The following is a 22,030-nucleotide window of genomic DNA, read 5'->3' as shown; positions in this document are numbered from 1 at the left end:
CACTGTGCATCTGGTCGGCAACTGTTAGTAGTGCCAAAATATTACATAACACTTCATTCCCTTTACCTCAACTCCTTCCTTACTTCTTAATTCTTCTTTAGAGGAGCATTAGACCTGGTAACACTAATTACCGCCATTTCCCTCCATTTTTTTATGGGACCAACTATTCATATGAAATTCCCGGTTTTTAATAATTCTAAAATACTCTTGAACATTTCTTTTGATTGCTGAGTAAATATTAATTCGCGAGCGAAGTTTCCTTTTATTTTTAAAATGGTGGATGCATAATATACAGTTGTCATTAAGAATCCTAAATTGTATCCTTTTATTTTATTTTTTCGTAAAAAGCAGTATTTCCGGATTGAAAAACAGAAATTATATATGGTTACGCTGAAACTCGCAAGCGTTGGAAATTTATCGCATTTACGTTTTGACTTGGTCTGTGGACCCCAGGGCAGTCTTCTGTCATAAATAAGTTACATTTGTTTGTGGTACAGGGTGGTTGGCTATGTAAACTGGAGGGCTAGTTTCTGGATAAGACCTGGCTGTTATTAAAGATAATTCAATGTTTAAGCAAAATCATTGCAGCAAAACATCAAAAAAACATTCTCTAAAGTTGCACTTCGGATCAGTTTATTTTATCGAAAACGTTGCTTTAACATCCTAGGCATATACCCTTCGTAAATGTGTAATTCCAATTTCGTATAACTTTGTTTTTGAGCTAGGCTGTTCACTTACACAGAGACCATTTTGCGATACTTGATTATTTGGACTCAGGGGACTCCTGAAAGTGCATTTTCGTCGAAAACGCGAATTCGAAATTTTTCACGATCGCTTTACGATACCATATATAGTTAAGTGAAAGTAAACACTCAAAGTACAAACTTTGAAAAATAAAGCAACAAGTCACAATATATACAGGTTATATATAACTATATATATAATCATTGTTCTAAAAAAAAAAAAAATTATATTTAAAAGCTTCGATACCCATTTAAAATCTAATTGAAGAAAAACAGGTTGTTGTGGAGCACAAAGATAATATTTATCAAAAGTTTCAACTAATAAAATATATGCTAAACCTTAACTTTTCAATAATTTAATAGGATAATTTCTAAATGGGTAATAGTTTACCTCTGCAATGTTTAAGTATTAATCAAATTTTGATGGTATCATACAATAGCTTGGATTATTTTTTATTATTAAACAAACATACCCATTTGAAAAATTGATACACTTATCTGTCATAACACCATTTTAGCTAAGTCCGCGCTTTTGAAACTGTGAAACCTCTCCCAATTCAGCGAGTTTTTGTTTATTTTTGACGTTTCCTTGTTATGGCCGTGTGAAACTTTGTTTTTTCATGATTTTTATTTATGTCATGAAATAAATTTATTTTATAATTATTTATTTCAAGATGGATGTTTGATGTAACTAGTTCAGATTGATCTTAGATAGTTTACAATCTATTGTGAACTACTGAAGACATTTGATCAAAAAGTAGGTTACTTTTACGTTTATATTGCTTGATATGTGTATATTCATAATGAAAAGGCCATAAAATACTACTACTGTAAATGTAAATATTTTAAAAGCTCTTCGTTGTGTAGTTTATTGAAATAGTTCCAAATGTTGTTATTTAGTTAACATGACTTTTTTCCCATTCCAATGATATATTTTATGAATTGTAGTTTTTAATTTCATTTTTAACTGATTTTTTAGTCAATGAGAGTAGGTTGCTGTTGCTATTATATTTAAACAACTTTTTTTCCCATGAGGGATTGTTTTTTCAACAATAACAAACCTGTTGGCACTTGTTTATTTACTTGTTGTTTGTTCTTTTATTTCTAACCAATCCTAATAAACTGTTATATCTGAAGTATTTCAACAGCAAGGAGAGTGAAGCAATTAATAATGGTCACTAAAATACCGATACTATTATTTATGGTGAAATTGTTAGTGTGCTGAAATGTATATAAAATAATATTAGAAAAAATAAAATCAACAAGTTATGAGTTTGAAAATATGAATGTCTCATGCTTAGAGATTAATGAGTGGAGGTGCATAAATGTTTAAATGCACTTTAATATCCAAATACCTGTTGCATGCTAAACAACTGAAATCGAAAGGTCACAGTTGGAAGATGTGGATGTCTAAAACTTGGAGATTAAGGAATAGAGATAAATTATTTTTACTGTTAATTATCTAAATGCCAAAAACTAATCAACATACCCACTGTTTGAAGAAATGTATGTCTCATGATGCAAAACCCAGTATTGGTGTCATCACAGCTTTGATCTCCAATGGCCTGTCATTTGTTAAAAACTCAAAGCAACACATTCACATTCTAAAGATATGGATGTCTCTAGAAAAAGGGGTGAAAGTAAATGTCTACACTTTAATATCCAACTGTCAAACATATACCAAAAATTTAAATCAACTGGTTCTCAGTTTAAGGATAGAGATATCAGCTCAAGCTTTGGGACAAAGGATTATTGGACTACATCATTTAAGTTTTGTTTATTCTTTACTCTCTAATTGTCCAGCATATGCCAAAAACAAAAAATAGCAGGTTGAATGTTGAAGATATGGATATTGTCTAAGGATTAGATACAATTTTAGGGTTGGGGCATTTGTCATCCCTTTGATCTCCAATTGCCTGACATATGGATGTTATATCTATCTTTGAGATGGAATCGTGGAAGATTATATCGTCTATCCTTTAATATTCAATTGCCAGACATGAAAACAATCAAATCTTCAAGGATTAAAGAATGTCTTCCAGATAATTTCTTTGTTGTAACTTTAACTTCCTGTCATTATGATCTTTAGACTATTTCAAGAAACTCTCCGAGCTAGTGTATGTTTTAGGTATTGTGTTCCTATCAAAATTATGAGCTGTTATGTTCTTCTGAATCTTTTATCATTATTTTTTGTGTAGTTATATTTTTCCATATTTCTGTACAATAATATTTAAGTCACTTTTGAAATAACATTTTTTTTTTCCAAGTGATGAGTAGTTCTCTGAAGTTAAGGAGATTTTAAGCTCTCAGATACCAGCCTAAACCACAGTGTAAATGATTAAAACCTTTATGATATTCTCTTGGTGTATGTATAAAAAATATTTATACCACTGTCAAGTTTGGTATAGAGAAAGAAAATTAGAAAAAATAATCCCTAATATGGATCTAATTTTTTTTATTTCAGTTCTTGTTCACTCAATATATAGAAAACAAAATGGATTTTGAAACAGTACTTCAGAGGGCCAGAGAAGGCCTTCCAATCAGGAGAATTCAAATCGAAGGAGGTCAGACAGAGGGCCGTACTGCTATGGAGACTCGGAAACCAAAAGCTAAGGGAAGAACTATCATGTCCGGACTACATTATGCTGAAGAAAGTAGAGCAATTGATAGGCTTGAGCAGTTGAAGGTTATATCATTTTCAATATTTACTGTTAAAATATAATGAGTGATTGTCCAAATCATAAAATATAAAAGTATTGTTTTGTTTTTTTAGTTGGATGAAGAACTGACAAGTAATAAGAATATGTTTGGTTGTGAAGAACTTACTTCTGTTGGTACATTACCCAATCTTAATGATTTAAAACCTGACAATTTAACAAATGTAAGTCAATATTTATTGTACACAAATTAATTTCTTTTGAACATATCAAAATTATATGTTTTATTGTCACTTTTTAATTTTTTTTAGGTTTATCAAAGTTACTGTTTCAAGACAAAGTTGAGTACAAATCTTCTGATTCATGAATATAAGGAAGAGGTTAGCATTAATTTAAAATTATCATTTTGTTTCCCCTTAAATAAAATAAGTATTATTAAGTCAATACTTAATTCTAACCATATTTTTGGACCAAATTCATGCACAATATAATGTTTTTTAGTAATAAAATATGGGTTTCTGCATGGTGAAAAAGTTCTGATAATAACTTCAAAAAATTGGGTTTGGTAAACTTAATTTTTACTCTTAAATTCAGAAAGCTGTTTTATTTTGGTTAAAGTCCTGTGGGTGTTGTATGTCTATAGGAATGGTAATTAGTAAATTTAAAATACAAAACCAATCAAATTTGATATGATTATACTTAATAGTTCCTTTATTTATTTATTTTTTCAGATTTTAGGGCATATTGACACTAATCAAGTTGTGATAGTAAAGGGAGTTACCGGATGTGGTAAAACGACTCAGGTTCCTCAGTTCATCCTTGACCAGCATGAGGGAATAAATATACATTGTAATATTGCTGTTACTCAACCAAGGCGAATCGCAGCTATTTCAGTAGCGAAGAGAGTTTCCAATGAGCGAGGGTGGCCGTTAGGCTCAGTTGTTGGATACCAGGTCTTTACTAAAAGTTGTGCAGATTTAGCATTTTAATTTTTAAGAGTTTACTACTTGAATAACTGTTGTAATGTTAAATCTTATAGTTTTCAAATTGTATGATGTGACTTATGCTACAATAAGATCTAATGGAATAACTCCACAAACTGCCAATATTTTTTTCTGATTTAGTTTCTGAGAATCCAACATTTAAAGTTATTTTAAAGAAATGATTTTGATCAGATCACTACTTGGACTCTGCTGTACTGTTTCTGATTCTGCTTACTTTGAAACTGAACTTACTACAACATTAAGGACTGCTTGTTTTACGTCTTTCTATGCAGGTTTATTCAAAATAACTTGGAATTACAAGTCTTCAAGAAGGTGTGCTACATCCTAACAAATAGAAAGATGAGGATGACACCTTTACTTCCTCTGTTAAATAGGGTGTTAGATAGATTTAATAGAGCTTTAAAGAGCCACCTAAGATGCTCATCAGTGAAGATCAGAATAACATGGATGAACAAATACTGCTCATTCTGATTGCTTACCAATCTGTAGTCCATGAAAGTGTTCTGTTCAGCAGAGAAATTCATAAATTCAGAGATCTACTTTTTGAAACCCAGAAGGAGAACTATCAGAAATCAATCACTACTCCGAAGAGCTGCGCTACAGGCTTAAAACCATCCATTCTATGGTACGAGATGAGATTCATGAGAATAATTAATTCTTAATGTTTTAGATAATTCAGTTTCAAAGTTAGTTGAATAAAAAACATAAATACCCCATAATCTATTAGTAATTTAATCAGTATCATCATTTGTAAATAGCTTTAAATGTTAGATTCATAAAATCTATGTCATTAGATTATCTTTTTATGGGGAATTAAATATTTATCGTTTAAACTAACAGCGGTCTTACAGAAGATTATTTTGTTGATTCTTAGCATTAGTACTCATTTTAGTACCAGTTTCAAAACTAAAAACAATGCCCTTTAGTGTAACTTTAACAAATTCTTCCTTCTTCAACAACAGTTCCCCAAAGTAAAATTATAAAAAATTGATATGATTTAGATAAAATGGTAAATATTTCAGTACTAATAAAGTCAGTGCATAATGTAATAAAATTATTTGTGATGTTCAAGTATTGAAAGCTGTTATGGCGGGTAGGGGTTCAAAAGGAACCTTTACTAGCCCAACCGTGAAAAGAAATGAAATGGTCGAATTTTGTTATTTTTTATTTTCAAATAAGTAAACATAATAAAAGAATAGAAAAACAAAATATACAAGCTAGAAAAAAAAAGAAAGATTAAAACTATTGCAAAACTAAATTAATTAAACTAAAGGAAAAAAAGTCTTATTTCACCGGTGATTGGTGGGGCCCCAGTTGTGGTTGTTCTGAGTGGATGTTCTCGTTGAAGTAGATCGACAAAAGGACGTACGTCCGCCCGCCTTGTCCTCTTGGAGGATGAGTTGAAGCCCGCCGTGGCTAAGATGGCCAGAATGCTGGTAACTACGAGTGCGTGGTGATTAGATAAAGGAGACGATACGTGTGTGCGGTGAGACGTTAAGAAGTTGTCTGTCTGTTTTCAGTATAAAAAACAACAGAGCGGATTTGTTTTGTTTTTTATATGATATGTCGTATAGTCGATTACCGATCATATGTTGGCCACAACAAAAGCCGATATTCCCTTGTTTAAAATAAATTTGAATGCTTAATAGTAAATTGATTTACACTTATAGATAGATTATTTAATATTTAACATAAGGAATTTGTCCTACCACTGCTGTGCCATGTCCGCCTATTGTTAGTCCACCTCCCTCACCATTTCTTGCTTCTTGATTGGCTGGCGTAACTGTTATGCCCATATTGTCAAATCTTGTCATATCATTAAATATTCTCCCAGTATTGTAGCTTCATTGTAAATACTATTAGATTGTAGACAGAGAGTCTTCTGGGTCTATATATCATCATTAAGTTAGCTAAAGTAGTACTGATACCACTTGATGTTTAGGCGATCACTGGCTATTTGGAAAGTATCATCAAACTGTGTATGTTGTAATTCTTCTAATTGATTCTGATAATCAGTTCTGTTTGTTGTTTCATATTGATTACATAAAATATAAAATAAAATTTGATCTTGCATACACTGCAAGTAAACAACATAAACTATACACAGTTTTATTTTAGGTACTTTTATTCTTTCTCTGATATAATGTACCGGTTAAACTGCATATTGAAGTCCAATGGTACTAGATCCTAATAAATATGCCCGTGTGTACAAAATTCATAGACAGCTGTTTTATTTCCTTGATGTATTTCACTATTATGCACCGCAAAATTGTAATCAAAATCATATTAAGTTATCAAGCTGTCAGCATTAATAAGTATTATTACCAGGTCCGAAATAATGATGCTTCAGTAAATGAAACTACATGCATTGGTCGCACCCAAAAGTATTGAGTCCTCACTAGCTCTTCTCCAGAATCCTTGACAAATTAATTTTTCTATTTATAGAAAATATTTTATAAATGGAAAAGTTTTAATTTACTGACTCTCCAATGGTTGAGATGACAGGCTCCCTTATAGATCTGCTATAAATATGGTTACTATAACACCACAAATCTAGATGAAAAATTGCTTTAGAAAACTGTTAGGCAAATCATAATATCTCAGAGTTTACAAGGTGATGATGGTGGCCAACTGGTTTTAGTATAATTTTAAACTTCATCACCATTGTCATCATCGTTGTTAGTCGTCAGGATGATATCACTATTGTTTTGGAAATTAATTTGTTGTCATGCTGAATTCACCATAATGTAACCCCTTAGGCTTTATTCTTCCTCATCTTTTCATCTGCCCCTAAACCAATATTTGTTTTCCAGCAATCCCAAATTTTTGTTCTTATAGCTGATTAATTGTGCTAGGATGTATGTACTTTCCTTTTAATACTAGTCATTGTATCTGAAGTTCACTTATTATTGAGTTTGTTCTAAATGAGTTATGATATATATTTATATTTTATTTTGTCGATATTTTAGATCGCTTTAGAACGTAACTGTTCTCAAGATACACGTCTAATGTATTGTACCACTGGTGTTCTTCTTCAGCAGCTAGTAAAGAAACAGTCTTTGTCAGATTACACTCATATCATTGTTGATGAGGTTCATGAAAGAGACAATGAAACTGACTTCCTTCTGATAATATTGAAAAAGTTGTTAAGGAGTGCTCAGTGCAGAACAAAGGTAAATCAGTTGCTGCTCCTAATTATTTCAGCTTCTATTTATTTACCAGTTACTATATTTTGTATTATTATAATGGTTTATATGAAACTACTGAAAGGCAGTTGTGGAAAAGCTATAACTATAAAGTATGTTGATTAATTTTCATTTTATAAATTATTTTAGGTTATTTTGATGTCGGCCACAATGAACGTGACCCAATTTTCAGATTACTTTTCAAGAACTGTAAATGGTGTTTCTATTGAACCACCTGTGGTTGAACTGGCTCATATATCCAAATTCCCAGTTCAGTATTACTACCTGGACAGTCTTACTAACCGGTTGCCTGGTATAAAAGTACGTTCTTATTATTTAAACTGTGTACCTTGCTTTATTTCTTTCATTCATTTTTGAATACATTAATTTATTATTTTCTTCCTAGATTCCTGAAATTAATCTTAATAATCCTTCAATTTCAACTTATTCTTACGACTTGGCGAGAGCTCTTATCGAGGTTTTCCGAGTGATTGATGAGCATGAGCATCATGATAATAATTTCATCGGTTCTGTTCTTGTATTTTTGCCTGGCATTGCTGAAATCGAAACAATGTATGCCAGACTCCAAAGTTATGCAGGGTATGTGTTTTTATTTAATGGGTTTTTCTTCTGTCATTCAATTATTTCTATTAACATTGAATCTTTAGTGATTATATACTGCTTCTTAATTTGCAATCTTACTGATTACAAGGGAGTAAAATTAATTTCAATGGTCCCCTTGAGGTCTGTATGCAGCGGAGATTTCTAGTCTAGTTTGTAGATTTTCTCTTTTACTGTAAAAGGAAGTTAAGAGAGGTATAAAAAAAGATAACAAATGAAAGGTAGTAATGTTGATAAAGTTGAATCTTGCTTATCCCAATCTGCCGTATCCAAAACCCTCGTTTTCTTCAACTTTTTTTTTAATGTTCCTTAAACTGATTTTATGTTCAAACCTTATATAAAAATTTTTTGTTCCCAATAAACTGATACAAAATTATATTAAGATTGATCCTTTGGAATTGCTAAACCTCATTATCATTACAGATGGTATATTAAATATATAATGTAAATATTATTGATTTATAATTTATGATTTTAGTTCTGCTGAAATGTGGTGGTTATGCCCACTTCATTCATCTATTACTTATGATGAGCAAATGAAAGCTTTTCAGCCTGCTCCCAGGGGTCATCGGAAGGTCATCCTCGCTACGAACATTGCGGAAAGTTCCATTACAGTACCTGACATTAAATATGGTAAGTTAATTATTTATTGGTTAATATTAAGAAAATTTCAGTTTCTAAATCACATATTTTAAGATTACTAGTAAGAACTCTTTGTACTATGCAACTTTGAGATGTGACAGACACTTCAATCTTGTCAATTTAAGTTGTCTGTGGCTCTGGATACTCAGAGGTAAATTATTATTTAGCACATTAAGGATTCTCTAGGACAATCCAGTAACTTCAGTCTGTCTCTAACCTTGTTCCTTCTACCCTTTATCATATCAAGTGATGATATCTTTATCACTTATAATTACCACAGTAAAAGAAAATTAATATAATGTGGTATTATCCTTAGATTCAAAGAAATTCCTTCAGTCATTAGTTTGTTACTGCTAAAGACCTAATTCTAATGATTTGTTATTAGGGAAATTGAAATTTCTTTCAAAGACGACCAATTTTTATTCATATTCTATGTATATTAGTCTTTTAGGGTTGGTATGAAATACAAAAACTACAACAAATTCTGTTGTTTAATAACATTTTATGATAAATTTGATAAACAATAAATATAAAAAGACACAAATTTAATGTCGGTTTTTCTTATTATATCAAATGATAAAATATTTGTTTCAAATGTAAGTATATAAATGTTAATATTTTAAATTTCTAGATTATGTTCAGTTAATTTAAGTTGTCTTATTTATTTGTTTAAAAATATATTGTTTTTTATTGATTAAAAAAATTTACCTACATTTTGTGTATCACATTGTGGTTCAATATTTAATGATTGTAATGAGTTTCATAAAATTGTTGAGTATTTTTTGTTTTTGTGGTAGTTTGGTTCTTTGTTTAAGTTTGTTACATTTTTTTTAATAGGAAATCATAAATATAATTATTTTAAAAACAAAATTTATCTTAATTTATGAAGATTTGAAGAGATGTGACTCACAAGTGTCCTCCCTACCAAGTCGCTCAAGATTAGTATTCTACGCTTAGGGTACATGTATTTTGCTAGTCACACGGTGTATACCTCTCTTATATTTAATGTCAGAGGTGATTTTTTGGTCCTATTCCTAGCTAAATTTCGCTTTCTGGTAAATAGAATAAACTCTCTCTTTGATGGGTACTTGTGAAGTATCCTATAATGAAAATCACTCCATTGTCAGCAAATGTCCCTGAGCGAATATCCCAGCGTCCTCAAGTCTTCTCAATAGGGTGTCCATAACTACAGTGAGCAACAGTGAAATGCAATGCTCCTGTCACTGCCTGTGCCTGTAGTCTGTTGCCGTCTTCTGAAACTACGATCATTCTATTATTAGAAACAAATCTGACCCAACTGACTATTTATTGCATTCGGGGCAGAAATATCTAATTTAAACGTAGGCTTTACAGACTGCTTTAGGCATTGTTTTGTCAAGTGCTCTTTCTACATCAAGAAAGAGTCCTAAGGCACAAGGGCTCTTTATGTAATAAGGGCTTTTCGATCCTTCCTACTAAGGAATGCAGGGCAGTCTCAGTAGATTTTTCCTGGAGATGTGCATGTTGATTTGAATGAAAGGGATTAATTGGTAACACCTTGCTTGTAAGGAAAACTGCCACCAGCTACTCCAGGTTCTTAAACAGGAAGGAGGATAAACTTATAGGTCAATAAGATTTAGCGACACTATAGTCCTCCTTCTCAATCTTAGAAATTAAAGCTATCAACGATTTCCTCCATGACTCTGTTAAATATCCTAATGCCAGACAGACTGTAAGCAATACCCTTATACGGGGGAGTAGGGAATTAAATCCTTCTTTGAGCATTCATTGGAGAATACCTTCTGTACCTGGGGCCTTATATGACTTGAGCTCCACCTAATGGCCCCATCTGTAATGATAAACTCCGGTAACGCCCAATCTTCTTCATTAGAAGCCTCTCTGAGGCAATCCATGATTGGAGGATTGGCTAATTTTCTATGCTGGCAACCTGGGAAGTGTATCCATTAAATGGGACAAGGTTTCCTCTAGGCTGGAGGTTCACTCCCCATCAGGTTTCCTTAGTACCACCTAATGACTGTTGTCTATTACGACCTAGTAGCTTTATTAGTCAGGAGGCTTCCGGCTAGCTTTCTTTGTTACTACAGAACTTGTGCCAGCTATCTCATTTATGTCTTTTTAATTCTCTTTTATATCAATTGGAGGCAGTCTGATGTACATTCCAGTCCACTTCTAGCTTTGTCTTTTAAGCTTTATTGTAGGCTTTTCTTGTGTCTTTTTGTAATTTAGTCAATTCAGTGGACCACCATCTGACTTTTTTACTAGACTCTGTTTTCAATGGGCAAGCCTCCTCATAGGCTGATATAATAGTTTTTTCGAGAAGGCTAGATTCCAAGCCTTCCAACTGCCTAGGATGAATCACCTTCCATCCTTGCTCTGAATAGATCCCAGTCTGTTTTTCTCGAGTTTCTTTTCAATGTGAGAAGAGGCTTCTCAGCTATCAGAGTGGTAAATCTACCTTTCTGGATTATCGAGAAGTCTTTCTAGATATTGATTAGAGGGATCTAAACTATGTGAAACATAAACAGATCTCATTAATAATTTAATCTTATTTATACCAACCTTGATGGTTAGTGCCAAGGTTGCGATGTCTCTAGTATCAATACCCTTACCTTTAACATACTTCTGCATCATACTACGTGCCACAATGCAGTGATGCAAATTGATTTGCTACAGCCTTAGATACATCATTCGCATTTTACTCCTAGAGGGTCCTCTGCCCGTTGAGGACCATGAGGCGCTGCTGACCCCGGGTTCTGTGGAAAGTCCGGTACCAGTGAGCCCCACAGCACCCGCTGTAGAACCTCCTCCCCTACATCCCCTCAAAGCCAGACTTATTTCACTTGTGTGAGCATGAGAGGTTGGTGTTCTATCTCTCTCCTCCTTCCTGACCTTGTGCAGCTACAGCCATCCTCCTAGGCCTCCGTCATGGCCTTTTCTCGTGTACCTTAACAAATGCTTTTTTAAAATTATAATTAATTAAAATGCCCCTGCCTTCTAGAAACTGGAGTCTGCTATCCAGTATCTTTCATAGCCTTCTTTGATGCTGATCAGTGTCCACTTATTAACATCAGGAATTATAGAATTTTGGAGACCAATTCTCCTCAAGAGAATGTTTTATTCTATCCTACCACCAGGGAAGAAAATTCCTACCCTTGTGGTCCTCCTAAGCTCATCCATACTACTTGCGCAGAGCATAATGCCCCTGACAGTGACCCCTCTAACTACCTCAGACAGGTTTTCGCTGTACTACCAGGCTGGTTTTCGCATATTACATTGCACTTGAAATAACTTAAAAAGGATGAAAGATGTCCTTGTGCATCTTGTTGCCATGCTCCCAGGTGCGGAATGGATGGATGTCTGTACAGAACGATGGCAACTTTGTTGCACCTGGCAGGATTGGACCTCCTCTCTTGGGCCTCTTTACCACTGGTGCAGAGGTCCCTGGGGATGATCCAATCTTCTTCCCATTTGAGGGTCAGGGTCCTGGTCCTTCTGAGCTCGAATCCTTATTAACAGAAGTTAAGGGGCCTGATTGCCTCTTAGTGCCCTGAGACCACACCATTGGGCTAGTTCCAATTTTCATAGAAGGTCCAGATTCTGAAGAGCCCAGTCCCTGTCAGCTTAGGCTGAAGGGCCCTACTGCCTCTCAGATTCATCTCAGATATTCTGAGACCAAGCCTCAGTCCTAATCCCTCCCTCTACAGCAGATTCAGGTCCTGTGGAGTTCTTATTTTTGCCACCTGGAGGGCCGAACAAACTCCCAGTATCCTGAAATCATGCTGAGGCTTTCTTAATTGTGCACCACCTCCTTTGCACATCCAGTCCTCCGTCGTTTCATCTAGGGATCTGGGATCTAGGGACTTCACTACTGATATCACTGTCCATTCCCCTACTGCACCATAACATTACTCATGTCTTCCACAATTGTGGCTAATGAGCTCCTTGTTGTTTCCTAGAATAGTTCCAATGCTGGCCCTACCTAAAGCACTGCAGGTTCTACCTCCTCTCCCTGTAGTAGGCATTAAATACAATGGAGTGCACCAGATGCTCCAAGTTGGTTGATTAGAGACAGTATATTTTTTATACACCCTCTATTCTAATTTGAAAATCAACAATTTACATACTTTCATTCTAACTGAAGAAAAAAAAGTTATATCGGTGTCAATTCAAAATGAAAATTATATATCTAAATAAAAAATAAGTTAAATTAACCATCCAATTTTAAGGGAGTCATGTCAAGGATATTATCAGTGTAATAAAAAAGTTGTATTTGATTGGCTGAAGGTGATTTTACTTTTGTAGTATGATTTGAAGTTCCTCTTGTTATTATTAGTAGAAGAATAATTGTTCTGTCTTTTTTTTTCAGTTATAGATTTCTGCCTGGCAAAGCAACAGGTGTTGGAACCTGAAACGGGTTATTCTTGCCTACAACTGACTTGGATCACTAAATCGCAAGGCACTCAAAGAGGTGGCAGGGTTGGAAGGGTTATGCCAGGTCGTGTTTACCGCCTAATTCCAAAAGATTATTATATGGTCAGGGACATATTTTTATCAGTTAATTTTATTAAATGTAACTTAACAGTTGTATGCTCTTTGTTGTTCATAAAGAATGATTAACTACTTTTTGATAATGCATGTGAATTAAAAATGAAAAAATGAGAAATTTGTTTTTGATTCTAGATCAGCCAACATTTTGATTTAACTAATAGGCTATTAAATCTCATTAATCTATTTGGCAATTTAGAGCTAACAGTAGCTGCTTTTCTATGTAGTTAGGCAAAACATTGTCATTTTTAAAACAAAAACAAATGTATTTACTGACAATTTCTAAAAAAATAAATTTATATATATATATGTATGTATAATGAGGTGTAGATAGTTGACCGTAGATTAATGATTGGAGAAGTTTGTCGGGGGGTGTGGTCAGCAAAGAACAACATAAATAAACAAAACCATAAAATAAATAAATATGGTTTTGTTTATTTATGTTGTTCTTTGCTGACCGCACCCTCCCCCCCCCCCCCCCCCCTCTCCCCTAACTTTTTTTTTTTTTTTTTTTTTTTTGTTTCCCCCCCCCCCCCCCCCCCCCCCCCCCCCGACAAACTTCTCCAATCATATATATGTATAGATCTTTTGTTATTTTTGTAAATATTGCAAACATATAAAGTAACTGTGTCTCACTTTTTGCCTTCACATACAAAAGTACTACTGATATAAGTTTTCATTACATACTGATTTTCTCATCCTTTTTGGCTGATTCCGCTTTTGTAATAATTGTTAATAACAAACATTCCATCTCTTTTCAAGATCTTTTTTTTCATATATTTAACCATTTCAGTTTTTACTAGGTCTGCTCCAAAAGTTCTTTATTAATATACATATTTTTTAGTCATTTGCCAAAATATAGTCAGTAAGAACAGGTAAATTTTTTATTTGATTAATAATCAAATGTGTTTTACATCATTCCACTTATGTTGCACATTGTTTTAGGAGTTGTCAGAGGATATAACTCCAGAAATTATGAGATGCCCTCTTGATCAGTTGGTCTTGAAAGCAAAACAGTTGAGGATGGGCAACCCAGCTACGCTTTTAGGATTGGCTATTGATCCTCCTGATCTATCAAACATACATAAGACTATTCTTCATTTAAAAGAGGTAAGATCTATTATTTTTATACATTTTATAATTCAAAATTAATTAAACATTTTTGTGACATTGTAACTCCTAAGTCTATTATCACTAAATAATAATATAAATAAAAATATCAGTAATACCCAAATGGAAATGATTAAAAACCATTATCATGCAAAAAAGGAAATAAACAAATAATATTTAGGTGGATTAAGGATCATTCAGGGATTTTAGATAACAAAGGCAGTTGATAAAATGACTAAATTAGCCATTACAATAGGTCATGTGGTTGATACTAAGTTGCCTTACACCTATTATTATAAAATGATTAAATTAAATCAGATAGAAAACTGGCAAAAAAAAGTTGGTAGGATCCCACCGGACAGATCTATAAAAATATATTTCCTTATATCATTTGAATACCGTGGTTGTGGTTCTCATAAGCAAACATAAGATAGAAATCATAAAAACTTATATTACACTTGGGACAATTCATGGAATTTGCGATAGTTACCTGCACCAAATAGATATAATTAAAACTTTTCAATGCGAAAATTATAGTGGTAACAAGTCCCTTAAACATATTTTTTCTTGAATGTCCGGCATACAAAAAACAACAAGAAATATTGTTCAAAGATTTAGATACTAATTAAAATATTATTTATTGTCCCTTTGTCTTGAACATTCATATGACACATTTAGGGGGAAATTGCTTGTTTCTAAAGTTAAATTATAGTTTGATTAAATAATTATTTTATTCACTGTTTTGTTTAGGCTGGTGCTCTTTTAATGACTGCCAATGGACAATACAAGGATAACGATGGTGACTTGACTTTCATTGGTCAAATTATGGCATCACTTCCTCTGGACATCCATCTTTCCAAGTTAATAATCCTTGGTCACATGTTTTCTTGCCTGTCTGATGCTATAATTATGGGTTAGTATATTATTTTATAAATTAAATATGTATATTAACATATTTTGTGAATCTCTTACCATTCTTCTTGTTTATTTTAGCAAGTGCTATGTCAGTAAAAAGTATATTCAGCACACCTTTCAGACAGCAGTTAGACGCGTACAACTCAAAGCTCACTTGGGCAGATTCGTCATGTAGTGATCCTATTGCCTATCTGCATGCTTATTCGGTAAATTAAATTTTATTATTTAACAATAGTACTTATATATAGTTGCTTTAAATATTTTATTAAAGAGGTGGTAGTCAGAAAGATACTAACAATAAAATATAAATAAACATATTTATTAGAAACTATGGAGAAAACAGTTAGGGTTGCAGTCAAAAGAAAAACCAAAATAGTTAACAACTATTTATTTTTCAATGTTTCGCTCCACTTTGTAGAGCTTCATCAGGGCTGTTTTAGTTGAGGCTAATTCGAAACTAAAGTAGTTTCTAATTGACTTCACTAGATATCTATGTTTCAACCCCACTGCAAGTCTTAATCAGGGCTCTAGTCTTTTTTATTTAAAAAAATCACATAGAAGTGTGACTTCAGAGTGGCAAAACTAGAAGCCGAAAAATGGCTCTAAGTTGGAGAATATTTATTTGAGGAAAAAACATTAAGCTATATAAATGTCCTTTGTAGACATTGTTACTCACAAAATTCAGGGTGAGTCCACGGTAAGTAATTCAAAATCCTTCACAGAAATTCTGATGTGGTTTTATACTAACAGTCAAGATCATTCACAGGCCAGCCATGATTCAGGGCAGTTGCAGCTAGCACACTGGCCGATACAGAAGTAAACAATTTGAAATAATAATCAGAAATGTTTATTAAATAACCAATGAAGAGATACTATAACTGTTATACATAATGAAAGTGAATATTTTAACTGTAATAAATGTTATATGATTTATCCTAAAAATATTCAATAAATGACATACTGTAATATATTCAATAGGTCCATTAATTGAATATATATAATACTTCTGTGTTACAGCTTTGGAAATTTAAATCAAAAATGGGTTTCTTCAAGAGATCAGGTGGTGAAAGTGAAATTGATTGGTGTCGAAAAGTCTTTATTCAAGGGAATCTTATCAGAGAGGTAAACGATTGATAGCCATGATGTTTTTTGAGAAATACTTTTATTCCATCCCATACTGTAGTGACTTAGTTTTAATTTGAATTACAGGCTTCTCGTTTAGAAAATGAAATTGTGCAGCGCTTGAGGGGATTAGGAGTTGAAGAAATGAAAGGAGAAACAAGTGTGTCATGGACTGCTGCAGAAAAACCTGTCATTCTTAAGGTAGATGGACATATATATAATGACTTGACAAAATCTTATTAATATTAATACAAATAGTGGCTTCAAAAATACAATTTCAATTACATTTAGTTCTCTTATATAGACAACAGAAGTGCATTAAATAACAACATATTGTGTGTACATACCTCCCATATAATTTTTCATTAATGAGAATGTTCTGACCTTATGTAGGCATTTTCAATAAGTAAATATTACTTATATTTATATAATTATTTTTTTAATTCAGTAGATCATTATTTTTGGTAAGAATTACCTTCACCTCTGTCAGTGTGTATTTAAGCCTTTTTAAAAATCTGAAATTCAAATAAAAAGCCTTACATAAAATGTCTTCCAAAATTATATTAGAATTAGATCTTTTTAATGTGATCACCACCCAAATAAAGAGAGTATTTTTAGCATGCTTTGTGAAGTGAAAATTAAGTTTAGTCTTAAAATATTGTAATTTCCAAAATTGGTTTTAATAAATAAAAAGGACTTTAATAGTTTTTATATATTCTCAGATCTAAAATATATCATGAATATAACAAGGTTTGCTTTGGTCTCCATAACTTCTGTATGATGAAATTGGTTAACTTTTTTTTTTTGTTTAATAAAAGAAAATCAATAAATATTAACTTTAATGCGGAGATAGTTATTGTCATGAAATTGGAAATTCGAGAGAGAAAAACCACGATGAGTAAGATTTTTGGCTGTGTTTAGTTTTTGATGGTTAACATCCTTACCATCAAAAACTAAACACAGCCAAAAATCTTATTCATCGTGGTTTTTCTCTCTCGGATTCCCAATTTCATGACAATAACTATCTCCGCATTAAATAAATTCTCTAAACAACAACTTCCCTCTAAAAATCATCGACAAGCTCTTTTACAATTATAAAAACCATACCCCATCTACAATAAATATTAATATTGATACATAAAATAAAATATAACTAAAACCACTATACATAAAAAAGAAAAATGTATAAAAAAATAGGATATTACAATATATATTAAGAAGATAAAGTAAAGATAAATGTTTCTTTACCCTATTCCTCCAATAATTCACATTTTGTGAAAAAAGATAATTACACACATTTTTTATTAGACTGGACCTCAGAAGTCAAAAATAATGTTTTTTCACAAGTCTCTCTCTTGGGCACTCCAACCGCTTATATCAGCCTGTTACGTAAATGTAACATTTGGCACCGTTTGGACATTTCTGAGAACAATAATGAATTATACTTGATTTTTTGAACGGGTAGTTGGTGCTAGATGTGATAACAGAGTTCTGTTCTGTAGCTTCTGAGATGGGTTTGAGCTATTTCACGCAAAAATTTCAACTTCAGTTTTTTGGTGCTGGCTTAATGGGTGTGGCAAGAGTTATTTAGTACGACTTTGATCAACCAGGTGAACAGAGAAAACCTCCTCTTCTTCCCCTCTATGCCAATTTTATATCTACCTGTTCACATCTTGGTCCATGCGTTCTGTTTCTACCATGCATTGGTTGTACTGCTGAATGTAGTACCATTAGGAAACTTGGATGATCCTATGTTTCATCCTAGAATAGCTTTTTGCAGAATTTTTTTTACTCATACCCAAAGGTGACAACAGTTGCCGACCCATTTGCAAATGAAAATATCATCTGTAAAATCAGTTTTCTGGTAACTGGTGCCCCTCTGGCATTAGCTCGGAACTGTTTATTTCGAGAATTCAATCCTTTCTCGTGGCTCCTGCAAGGTATTAATCTTTCATATATGTCTTTGAATCTTAGTATAGCTGTTCATTGGGGAGCCGATTAAAATTAAAATTAAGATAACTAGAAAACATTTCAGTTATGCAACTTCAAGTGAAAAAAGAGGCAGGCTCAATCTTTTAAAATGCATAGTGCTCAAACTGAATGATAATCAGCTCAATAATTTCATTCCCAATGAAAAGTTCAAAGGTTTCAGCAGCGCTCAAACCAGCAAACAGAAAAGTCAAACTGTCCACAGCCATCACCATCTGGCATGGGCTGGAAGTTTATCAATCCATTTCTGCTGTTCTTTGGTAATGTAAGATTCTTGCAATGCTGAAATTCTAAATCTCATGCTGCAAATTTCCTCTGTTGCGAGTAACTGATTTTGTGATTATAAATTGTACCATCTTTATCTTCATCCACTGAATCTTTATCAGTTTGAACCTACCCACAGTCTAATGCTATTCCTAGAATGATTTTGTTGAGAGTTTAATACTTTAAATGAATACTCTTACATATATATAACTTAAAATATTGTGAGTGTGTAAAACATTAAGAAAGTGCTAGCTTTGAAAAGTAGTGAGATAAATTTGAATATGCCCAATGAACAAGATTATGAATGTTGGTATAGAACTATCCATGTCCTTGTATGCCCTTACAGGAATAGACATTTATGAATATGGCTTCTGTTGCATAAATCTAACATTTATGTTGATGTGTAAAATTTGACTATGGTGGAATTATATGGAAATTTGGTGAATATATAGCAGACCTGGTGAAGAATATCTAAGTAAGGAATCTTTCCACTCCTTGATTATGAAGTTGGAAATCTTTCTTATCCTACTACTGGATTGATCTATAGGGAAACAGTGTGAATCAAAACTCTTGATAAACAACCTAGGTCTGCTGTATATTTACCAATAATTATGTTTACTAGAAAATTGAGAATTAGAAACAATGTGGTAATGACATTTTAAGAAATTATAAAATAACATAATCTTTTAATATTATATTATGAATGAATATATCTGCACTGTGTAGCAATGGAGAAAAAATCATGTTAGACTTAACTAATTGATTAAGTATTTTGTTTTGTTTAAAAGCTTTTAACTTATGCTGAAACGTTGGAAAAGATTAAAAATAAATACTTTACAACCTTAGTATTTGATCTATGAATTCTTAATTATTATAGTTTTGGTTATTGGATGCTGGTGATTGTACTACTTGATTCAAGTTATGTTTTATAATTTTTTTTAGCTGATCATAGCTGGTGCATTTTATCCTAATTACTTTATTCCTTTTGGCTCTGATGAGAAAGATGCTGTTAAATTGCTTGGAGGACGAGATCCACTCTCAACAGTATATTTAACAGGCTTACCTAATAACCAACCCGGACCCCTCTACACCCATGCCATACGAAACCATTTTCTCCATTGTGGATCCAATATTGAAGTTTCATTTGACGGTAGCAGGTAACTATTTTAATATTAATTTACCCATTTTGATTTACTTCTTCAACTATAGGAGTTTAAAGTTGCAGAACATTAGTAATAGTTCTAATGTTTTTTCTCTTTTATAAATCCGACTTAAACATTTTTAGGGTGCGCCGAGTCAAAAAGCTATTTTTTATAAATGTTCTTTTGCTTTTATCATTTCTAAGAATCTCTTATTTAAACTATTGAATCCTTTTAGATGTGACTTTATTGATATATAAAGATAATAAAAAGTTAAAAAAATATCCTCCAGTCTAGAGAACTTAAAATTCAATTTAAAACCATTAATGTTAACTTCAATGTTTTTCTAGTTCTGTTTATTTTAGGACGTATATGATTCATATAATTTTGTGTCTTTCATCACCTACTCATTGAACTGCCCCCGTTATTTCTCAAGGTTAGATCCAGTGTTAAAAACTTTTAAATGAACATTAAATGTGGTACCCTACATTTTGGTGTTGGGTTTGCTGAAATTATAATATTTTATCCCATTAATTGTTTCTAAACATTACTTTTTCTTAAATTACTAATTTAAGTTGTTTTATTAGTCATTTAACTTTAGACTCGTGATAAAGTTGTTTGTAAGCCATTTTCTTATTTAACTTTTTTTCATTTTTAAAGATTCTTTTGTGAATCAGATGGAAAGGAGCAATTATTATATTAAATAATTTAAAATATAAAAAATATTTGAATTTGTAATAACTATTCAATTGTTTTATTCCAAACTTATTTATTTTTTTTTTTATTATTTTTTTTTTAATTATAACATTTATTAATTTTCAGCAAAATTTACTTGTCATTTGGAAGTAGTGTTCCAACTAATCGTGAGCCCGAAAAAGCTGATTTAATGCCAGGAAAAATCAGCATGGCTGTTTACAGGAGTATTAAACTACGCCAACTTCAGGTCCCGATCACAGTACCAGTGCTATTGTAAGCAAGTTTTATTTAATTTATAAGTAAAACAATTTACTTTTTTTTTATTTTAGACCATCAGTTAGCTGAACCTTATCTCAGCTGACATTTGTTTTTAATAAATTCTTTAATTTACCATGTCTCATATCATTATTTTTCTTGTGGGCAGATAATGTGCTGATGGTCATTGATAACTAAATGTGTGTGTCAACATTTGTAGAAAAATATTTTACTTAGAGAGTATATCACTCCTTGAATACTATCAGACAATTGTATAAATTTTATCCGACATTGTCCTCTAATTTTACTTCAACAAGCTTGAATGTATTTTCCATGAATTATTTATATTTGGAAATTCGAGAAAATCTAAAGAATAGTGTTGACATGGTGTAGTATAAATTTTAGCAAATTTCATCCTCATAAGGCATTTTCCTTAACACCACTTATATTTTGAACTCATCTAGTCCCATTTAGTTCAAAGTTAGGGATTAGTGTGGGTTGTCTCTTGTATAAATTTTATCAACTACCGTCACTTAGCCATGTGAAAAACTAATTTCCAGCGTAAAAACATTACAGTGAATATTTTGATGATAAGATAAGAAAGAAAGTATAAAATTGACCAATGTGGTAATCGAACCCTCAACATTGTGAACCAGACCATCACATCTTCCATCTTAATATTTTCTATTTATGTATGTATATATTTGGCCCAGCCATTTGATCAAAGTGGCTGAGAATAGAAAAATAAACATAAAATGATAATTTTGCATATTTACATGTCTGTAATTGTTATGACAACTTCATACTTGTGGAAGCTAATGAGCAGCTCAAACTTATTAAAATTATTATTTTTCAAAAATCCCAGGGTAATATTAAAAAAAGTTGAAAACTTGAAACTTTATTGCTTTCATCTAAGCAGTTATCATATTTCCAGCTTTCACAAAGTTGAAACTTAAAAATTTCAAACATCTTTTTGTTAAAATGAGGATTAATTTACTTACACCACCCTGACTATCACCCCTCTTATATACTTAATGTTTTGCTTCTTTGAGTCATACAAATGGTTTTCAGTAAAGACCGGATAAATTTTAATTGAAATAAAAACACATTGATCCTTTTAAATCAGATTGTTTAATTTTTTTT

General features: G+C 32.2%; 1 protein-coding gene across 3 annotated transcripts in view; it reads left to right on the top strand.

Annotated features, from left to right (window-relative positions):
* The first annotated feature begins 1,273 nt into the window (after window positions 1-1,273).
* The window catches only part of spn-E (spindle E), a 44,160-nt gene continuing 23,403 nt past the window's right edge, over window positions 1,274-22,030 (top strand). Inside the window, exons 1-17 of one of the 3 annotated variants that reach the window (XM_014431283.3) lie at window positions 1,274-1,500; window positions 3,208-3,429; window positions 3,517-3,624; window positions 3,712-3,780; window positions 4,132-4,353; window positions 7,374-7,577; window positions 7,740-7,910; window positions 7,996-8,189; window positions 8,689-8,843; window positions 13,219-13,385; window positions 14,343-14,507; window positions 15,258-15,420; window positions 15,501-15,628; window positions 16,440-16,544; window positions 16,632-16,745; window positions 19,740-19,954; window positions 20,759-20,905. In XM_014431283.3, coding sequence (XP_014286769.1) covers window positions 3,238-3,429; window positions 3,517-3,624; window positions 3,712-3,780; window positions 4,132-4,353; window positions 7,374-7,577; window positions 7,740-7,910; window positions 7,996-8,189; window positions 8,689-8,843; window positions 13,219-13,385; window positions 14,343-14,507; window positions 15,258-15,420; window positions 15,501-15,628; window positions 16,440-16,544; window positions 16,632-16,745; window positions 19,740-19,954; window positions 20,759-20,905 — 2,519 coding nt within the window. In that variant the 5' untranslated portion in view covers window positions 1,274-1,500; window positions 3,208-3,237. Of the gene's footprint in view, window positions 1,501-1,842; window positions 2,872-3,022; window positions 3,109-3,207; window positions 3,430-3,516; window positions 3,625-3,711; window positions 3,781-4,131; window positions 4,354-7,373; window positions 7,578-7,739; window positions 7,911-7,995; window positions 8,190-8,688; window positions 8,844-13,218; window positions 13,386-14,342; window positions 14,508-15,257; window positions 15,421-15,500; window positions 15,629-16,439; window positions 16,545-16,631; window positions 16,746-19,739; window positions 19,955-20,758; window positions 20,906-22,030 lie in introns of those variants that run through there. The other 2 variants (XM_014431296.3, XM_014431292.3) reach the window with 2 other exon arrangements.

The sequence above is a fragment of the Halyomorpha halys genome, unplaced genomic scaffold, assembly GCF_000696795.3.
Source record: "Halyomorpha halys isolate HHAL.00 unplaced genomic scaffold, Hhal_1.1 Scaffold38.1, whole genome shotgun sequence".
Taxonomy (NCBI): Eukaryota; Metazoa; Arthropoda; class Insecta; order Hemiptera; family Pentatomidae; genus Halyomorpha; species Halyomorpha halys.
Note: the sequence above shows the minus strand (reverse complement) of the source record. Positions and strands in the feature narration are given on the sequence as shown.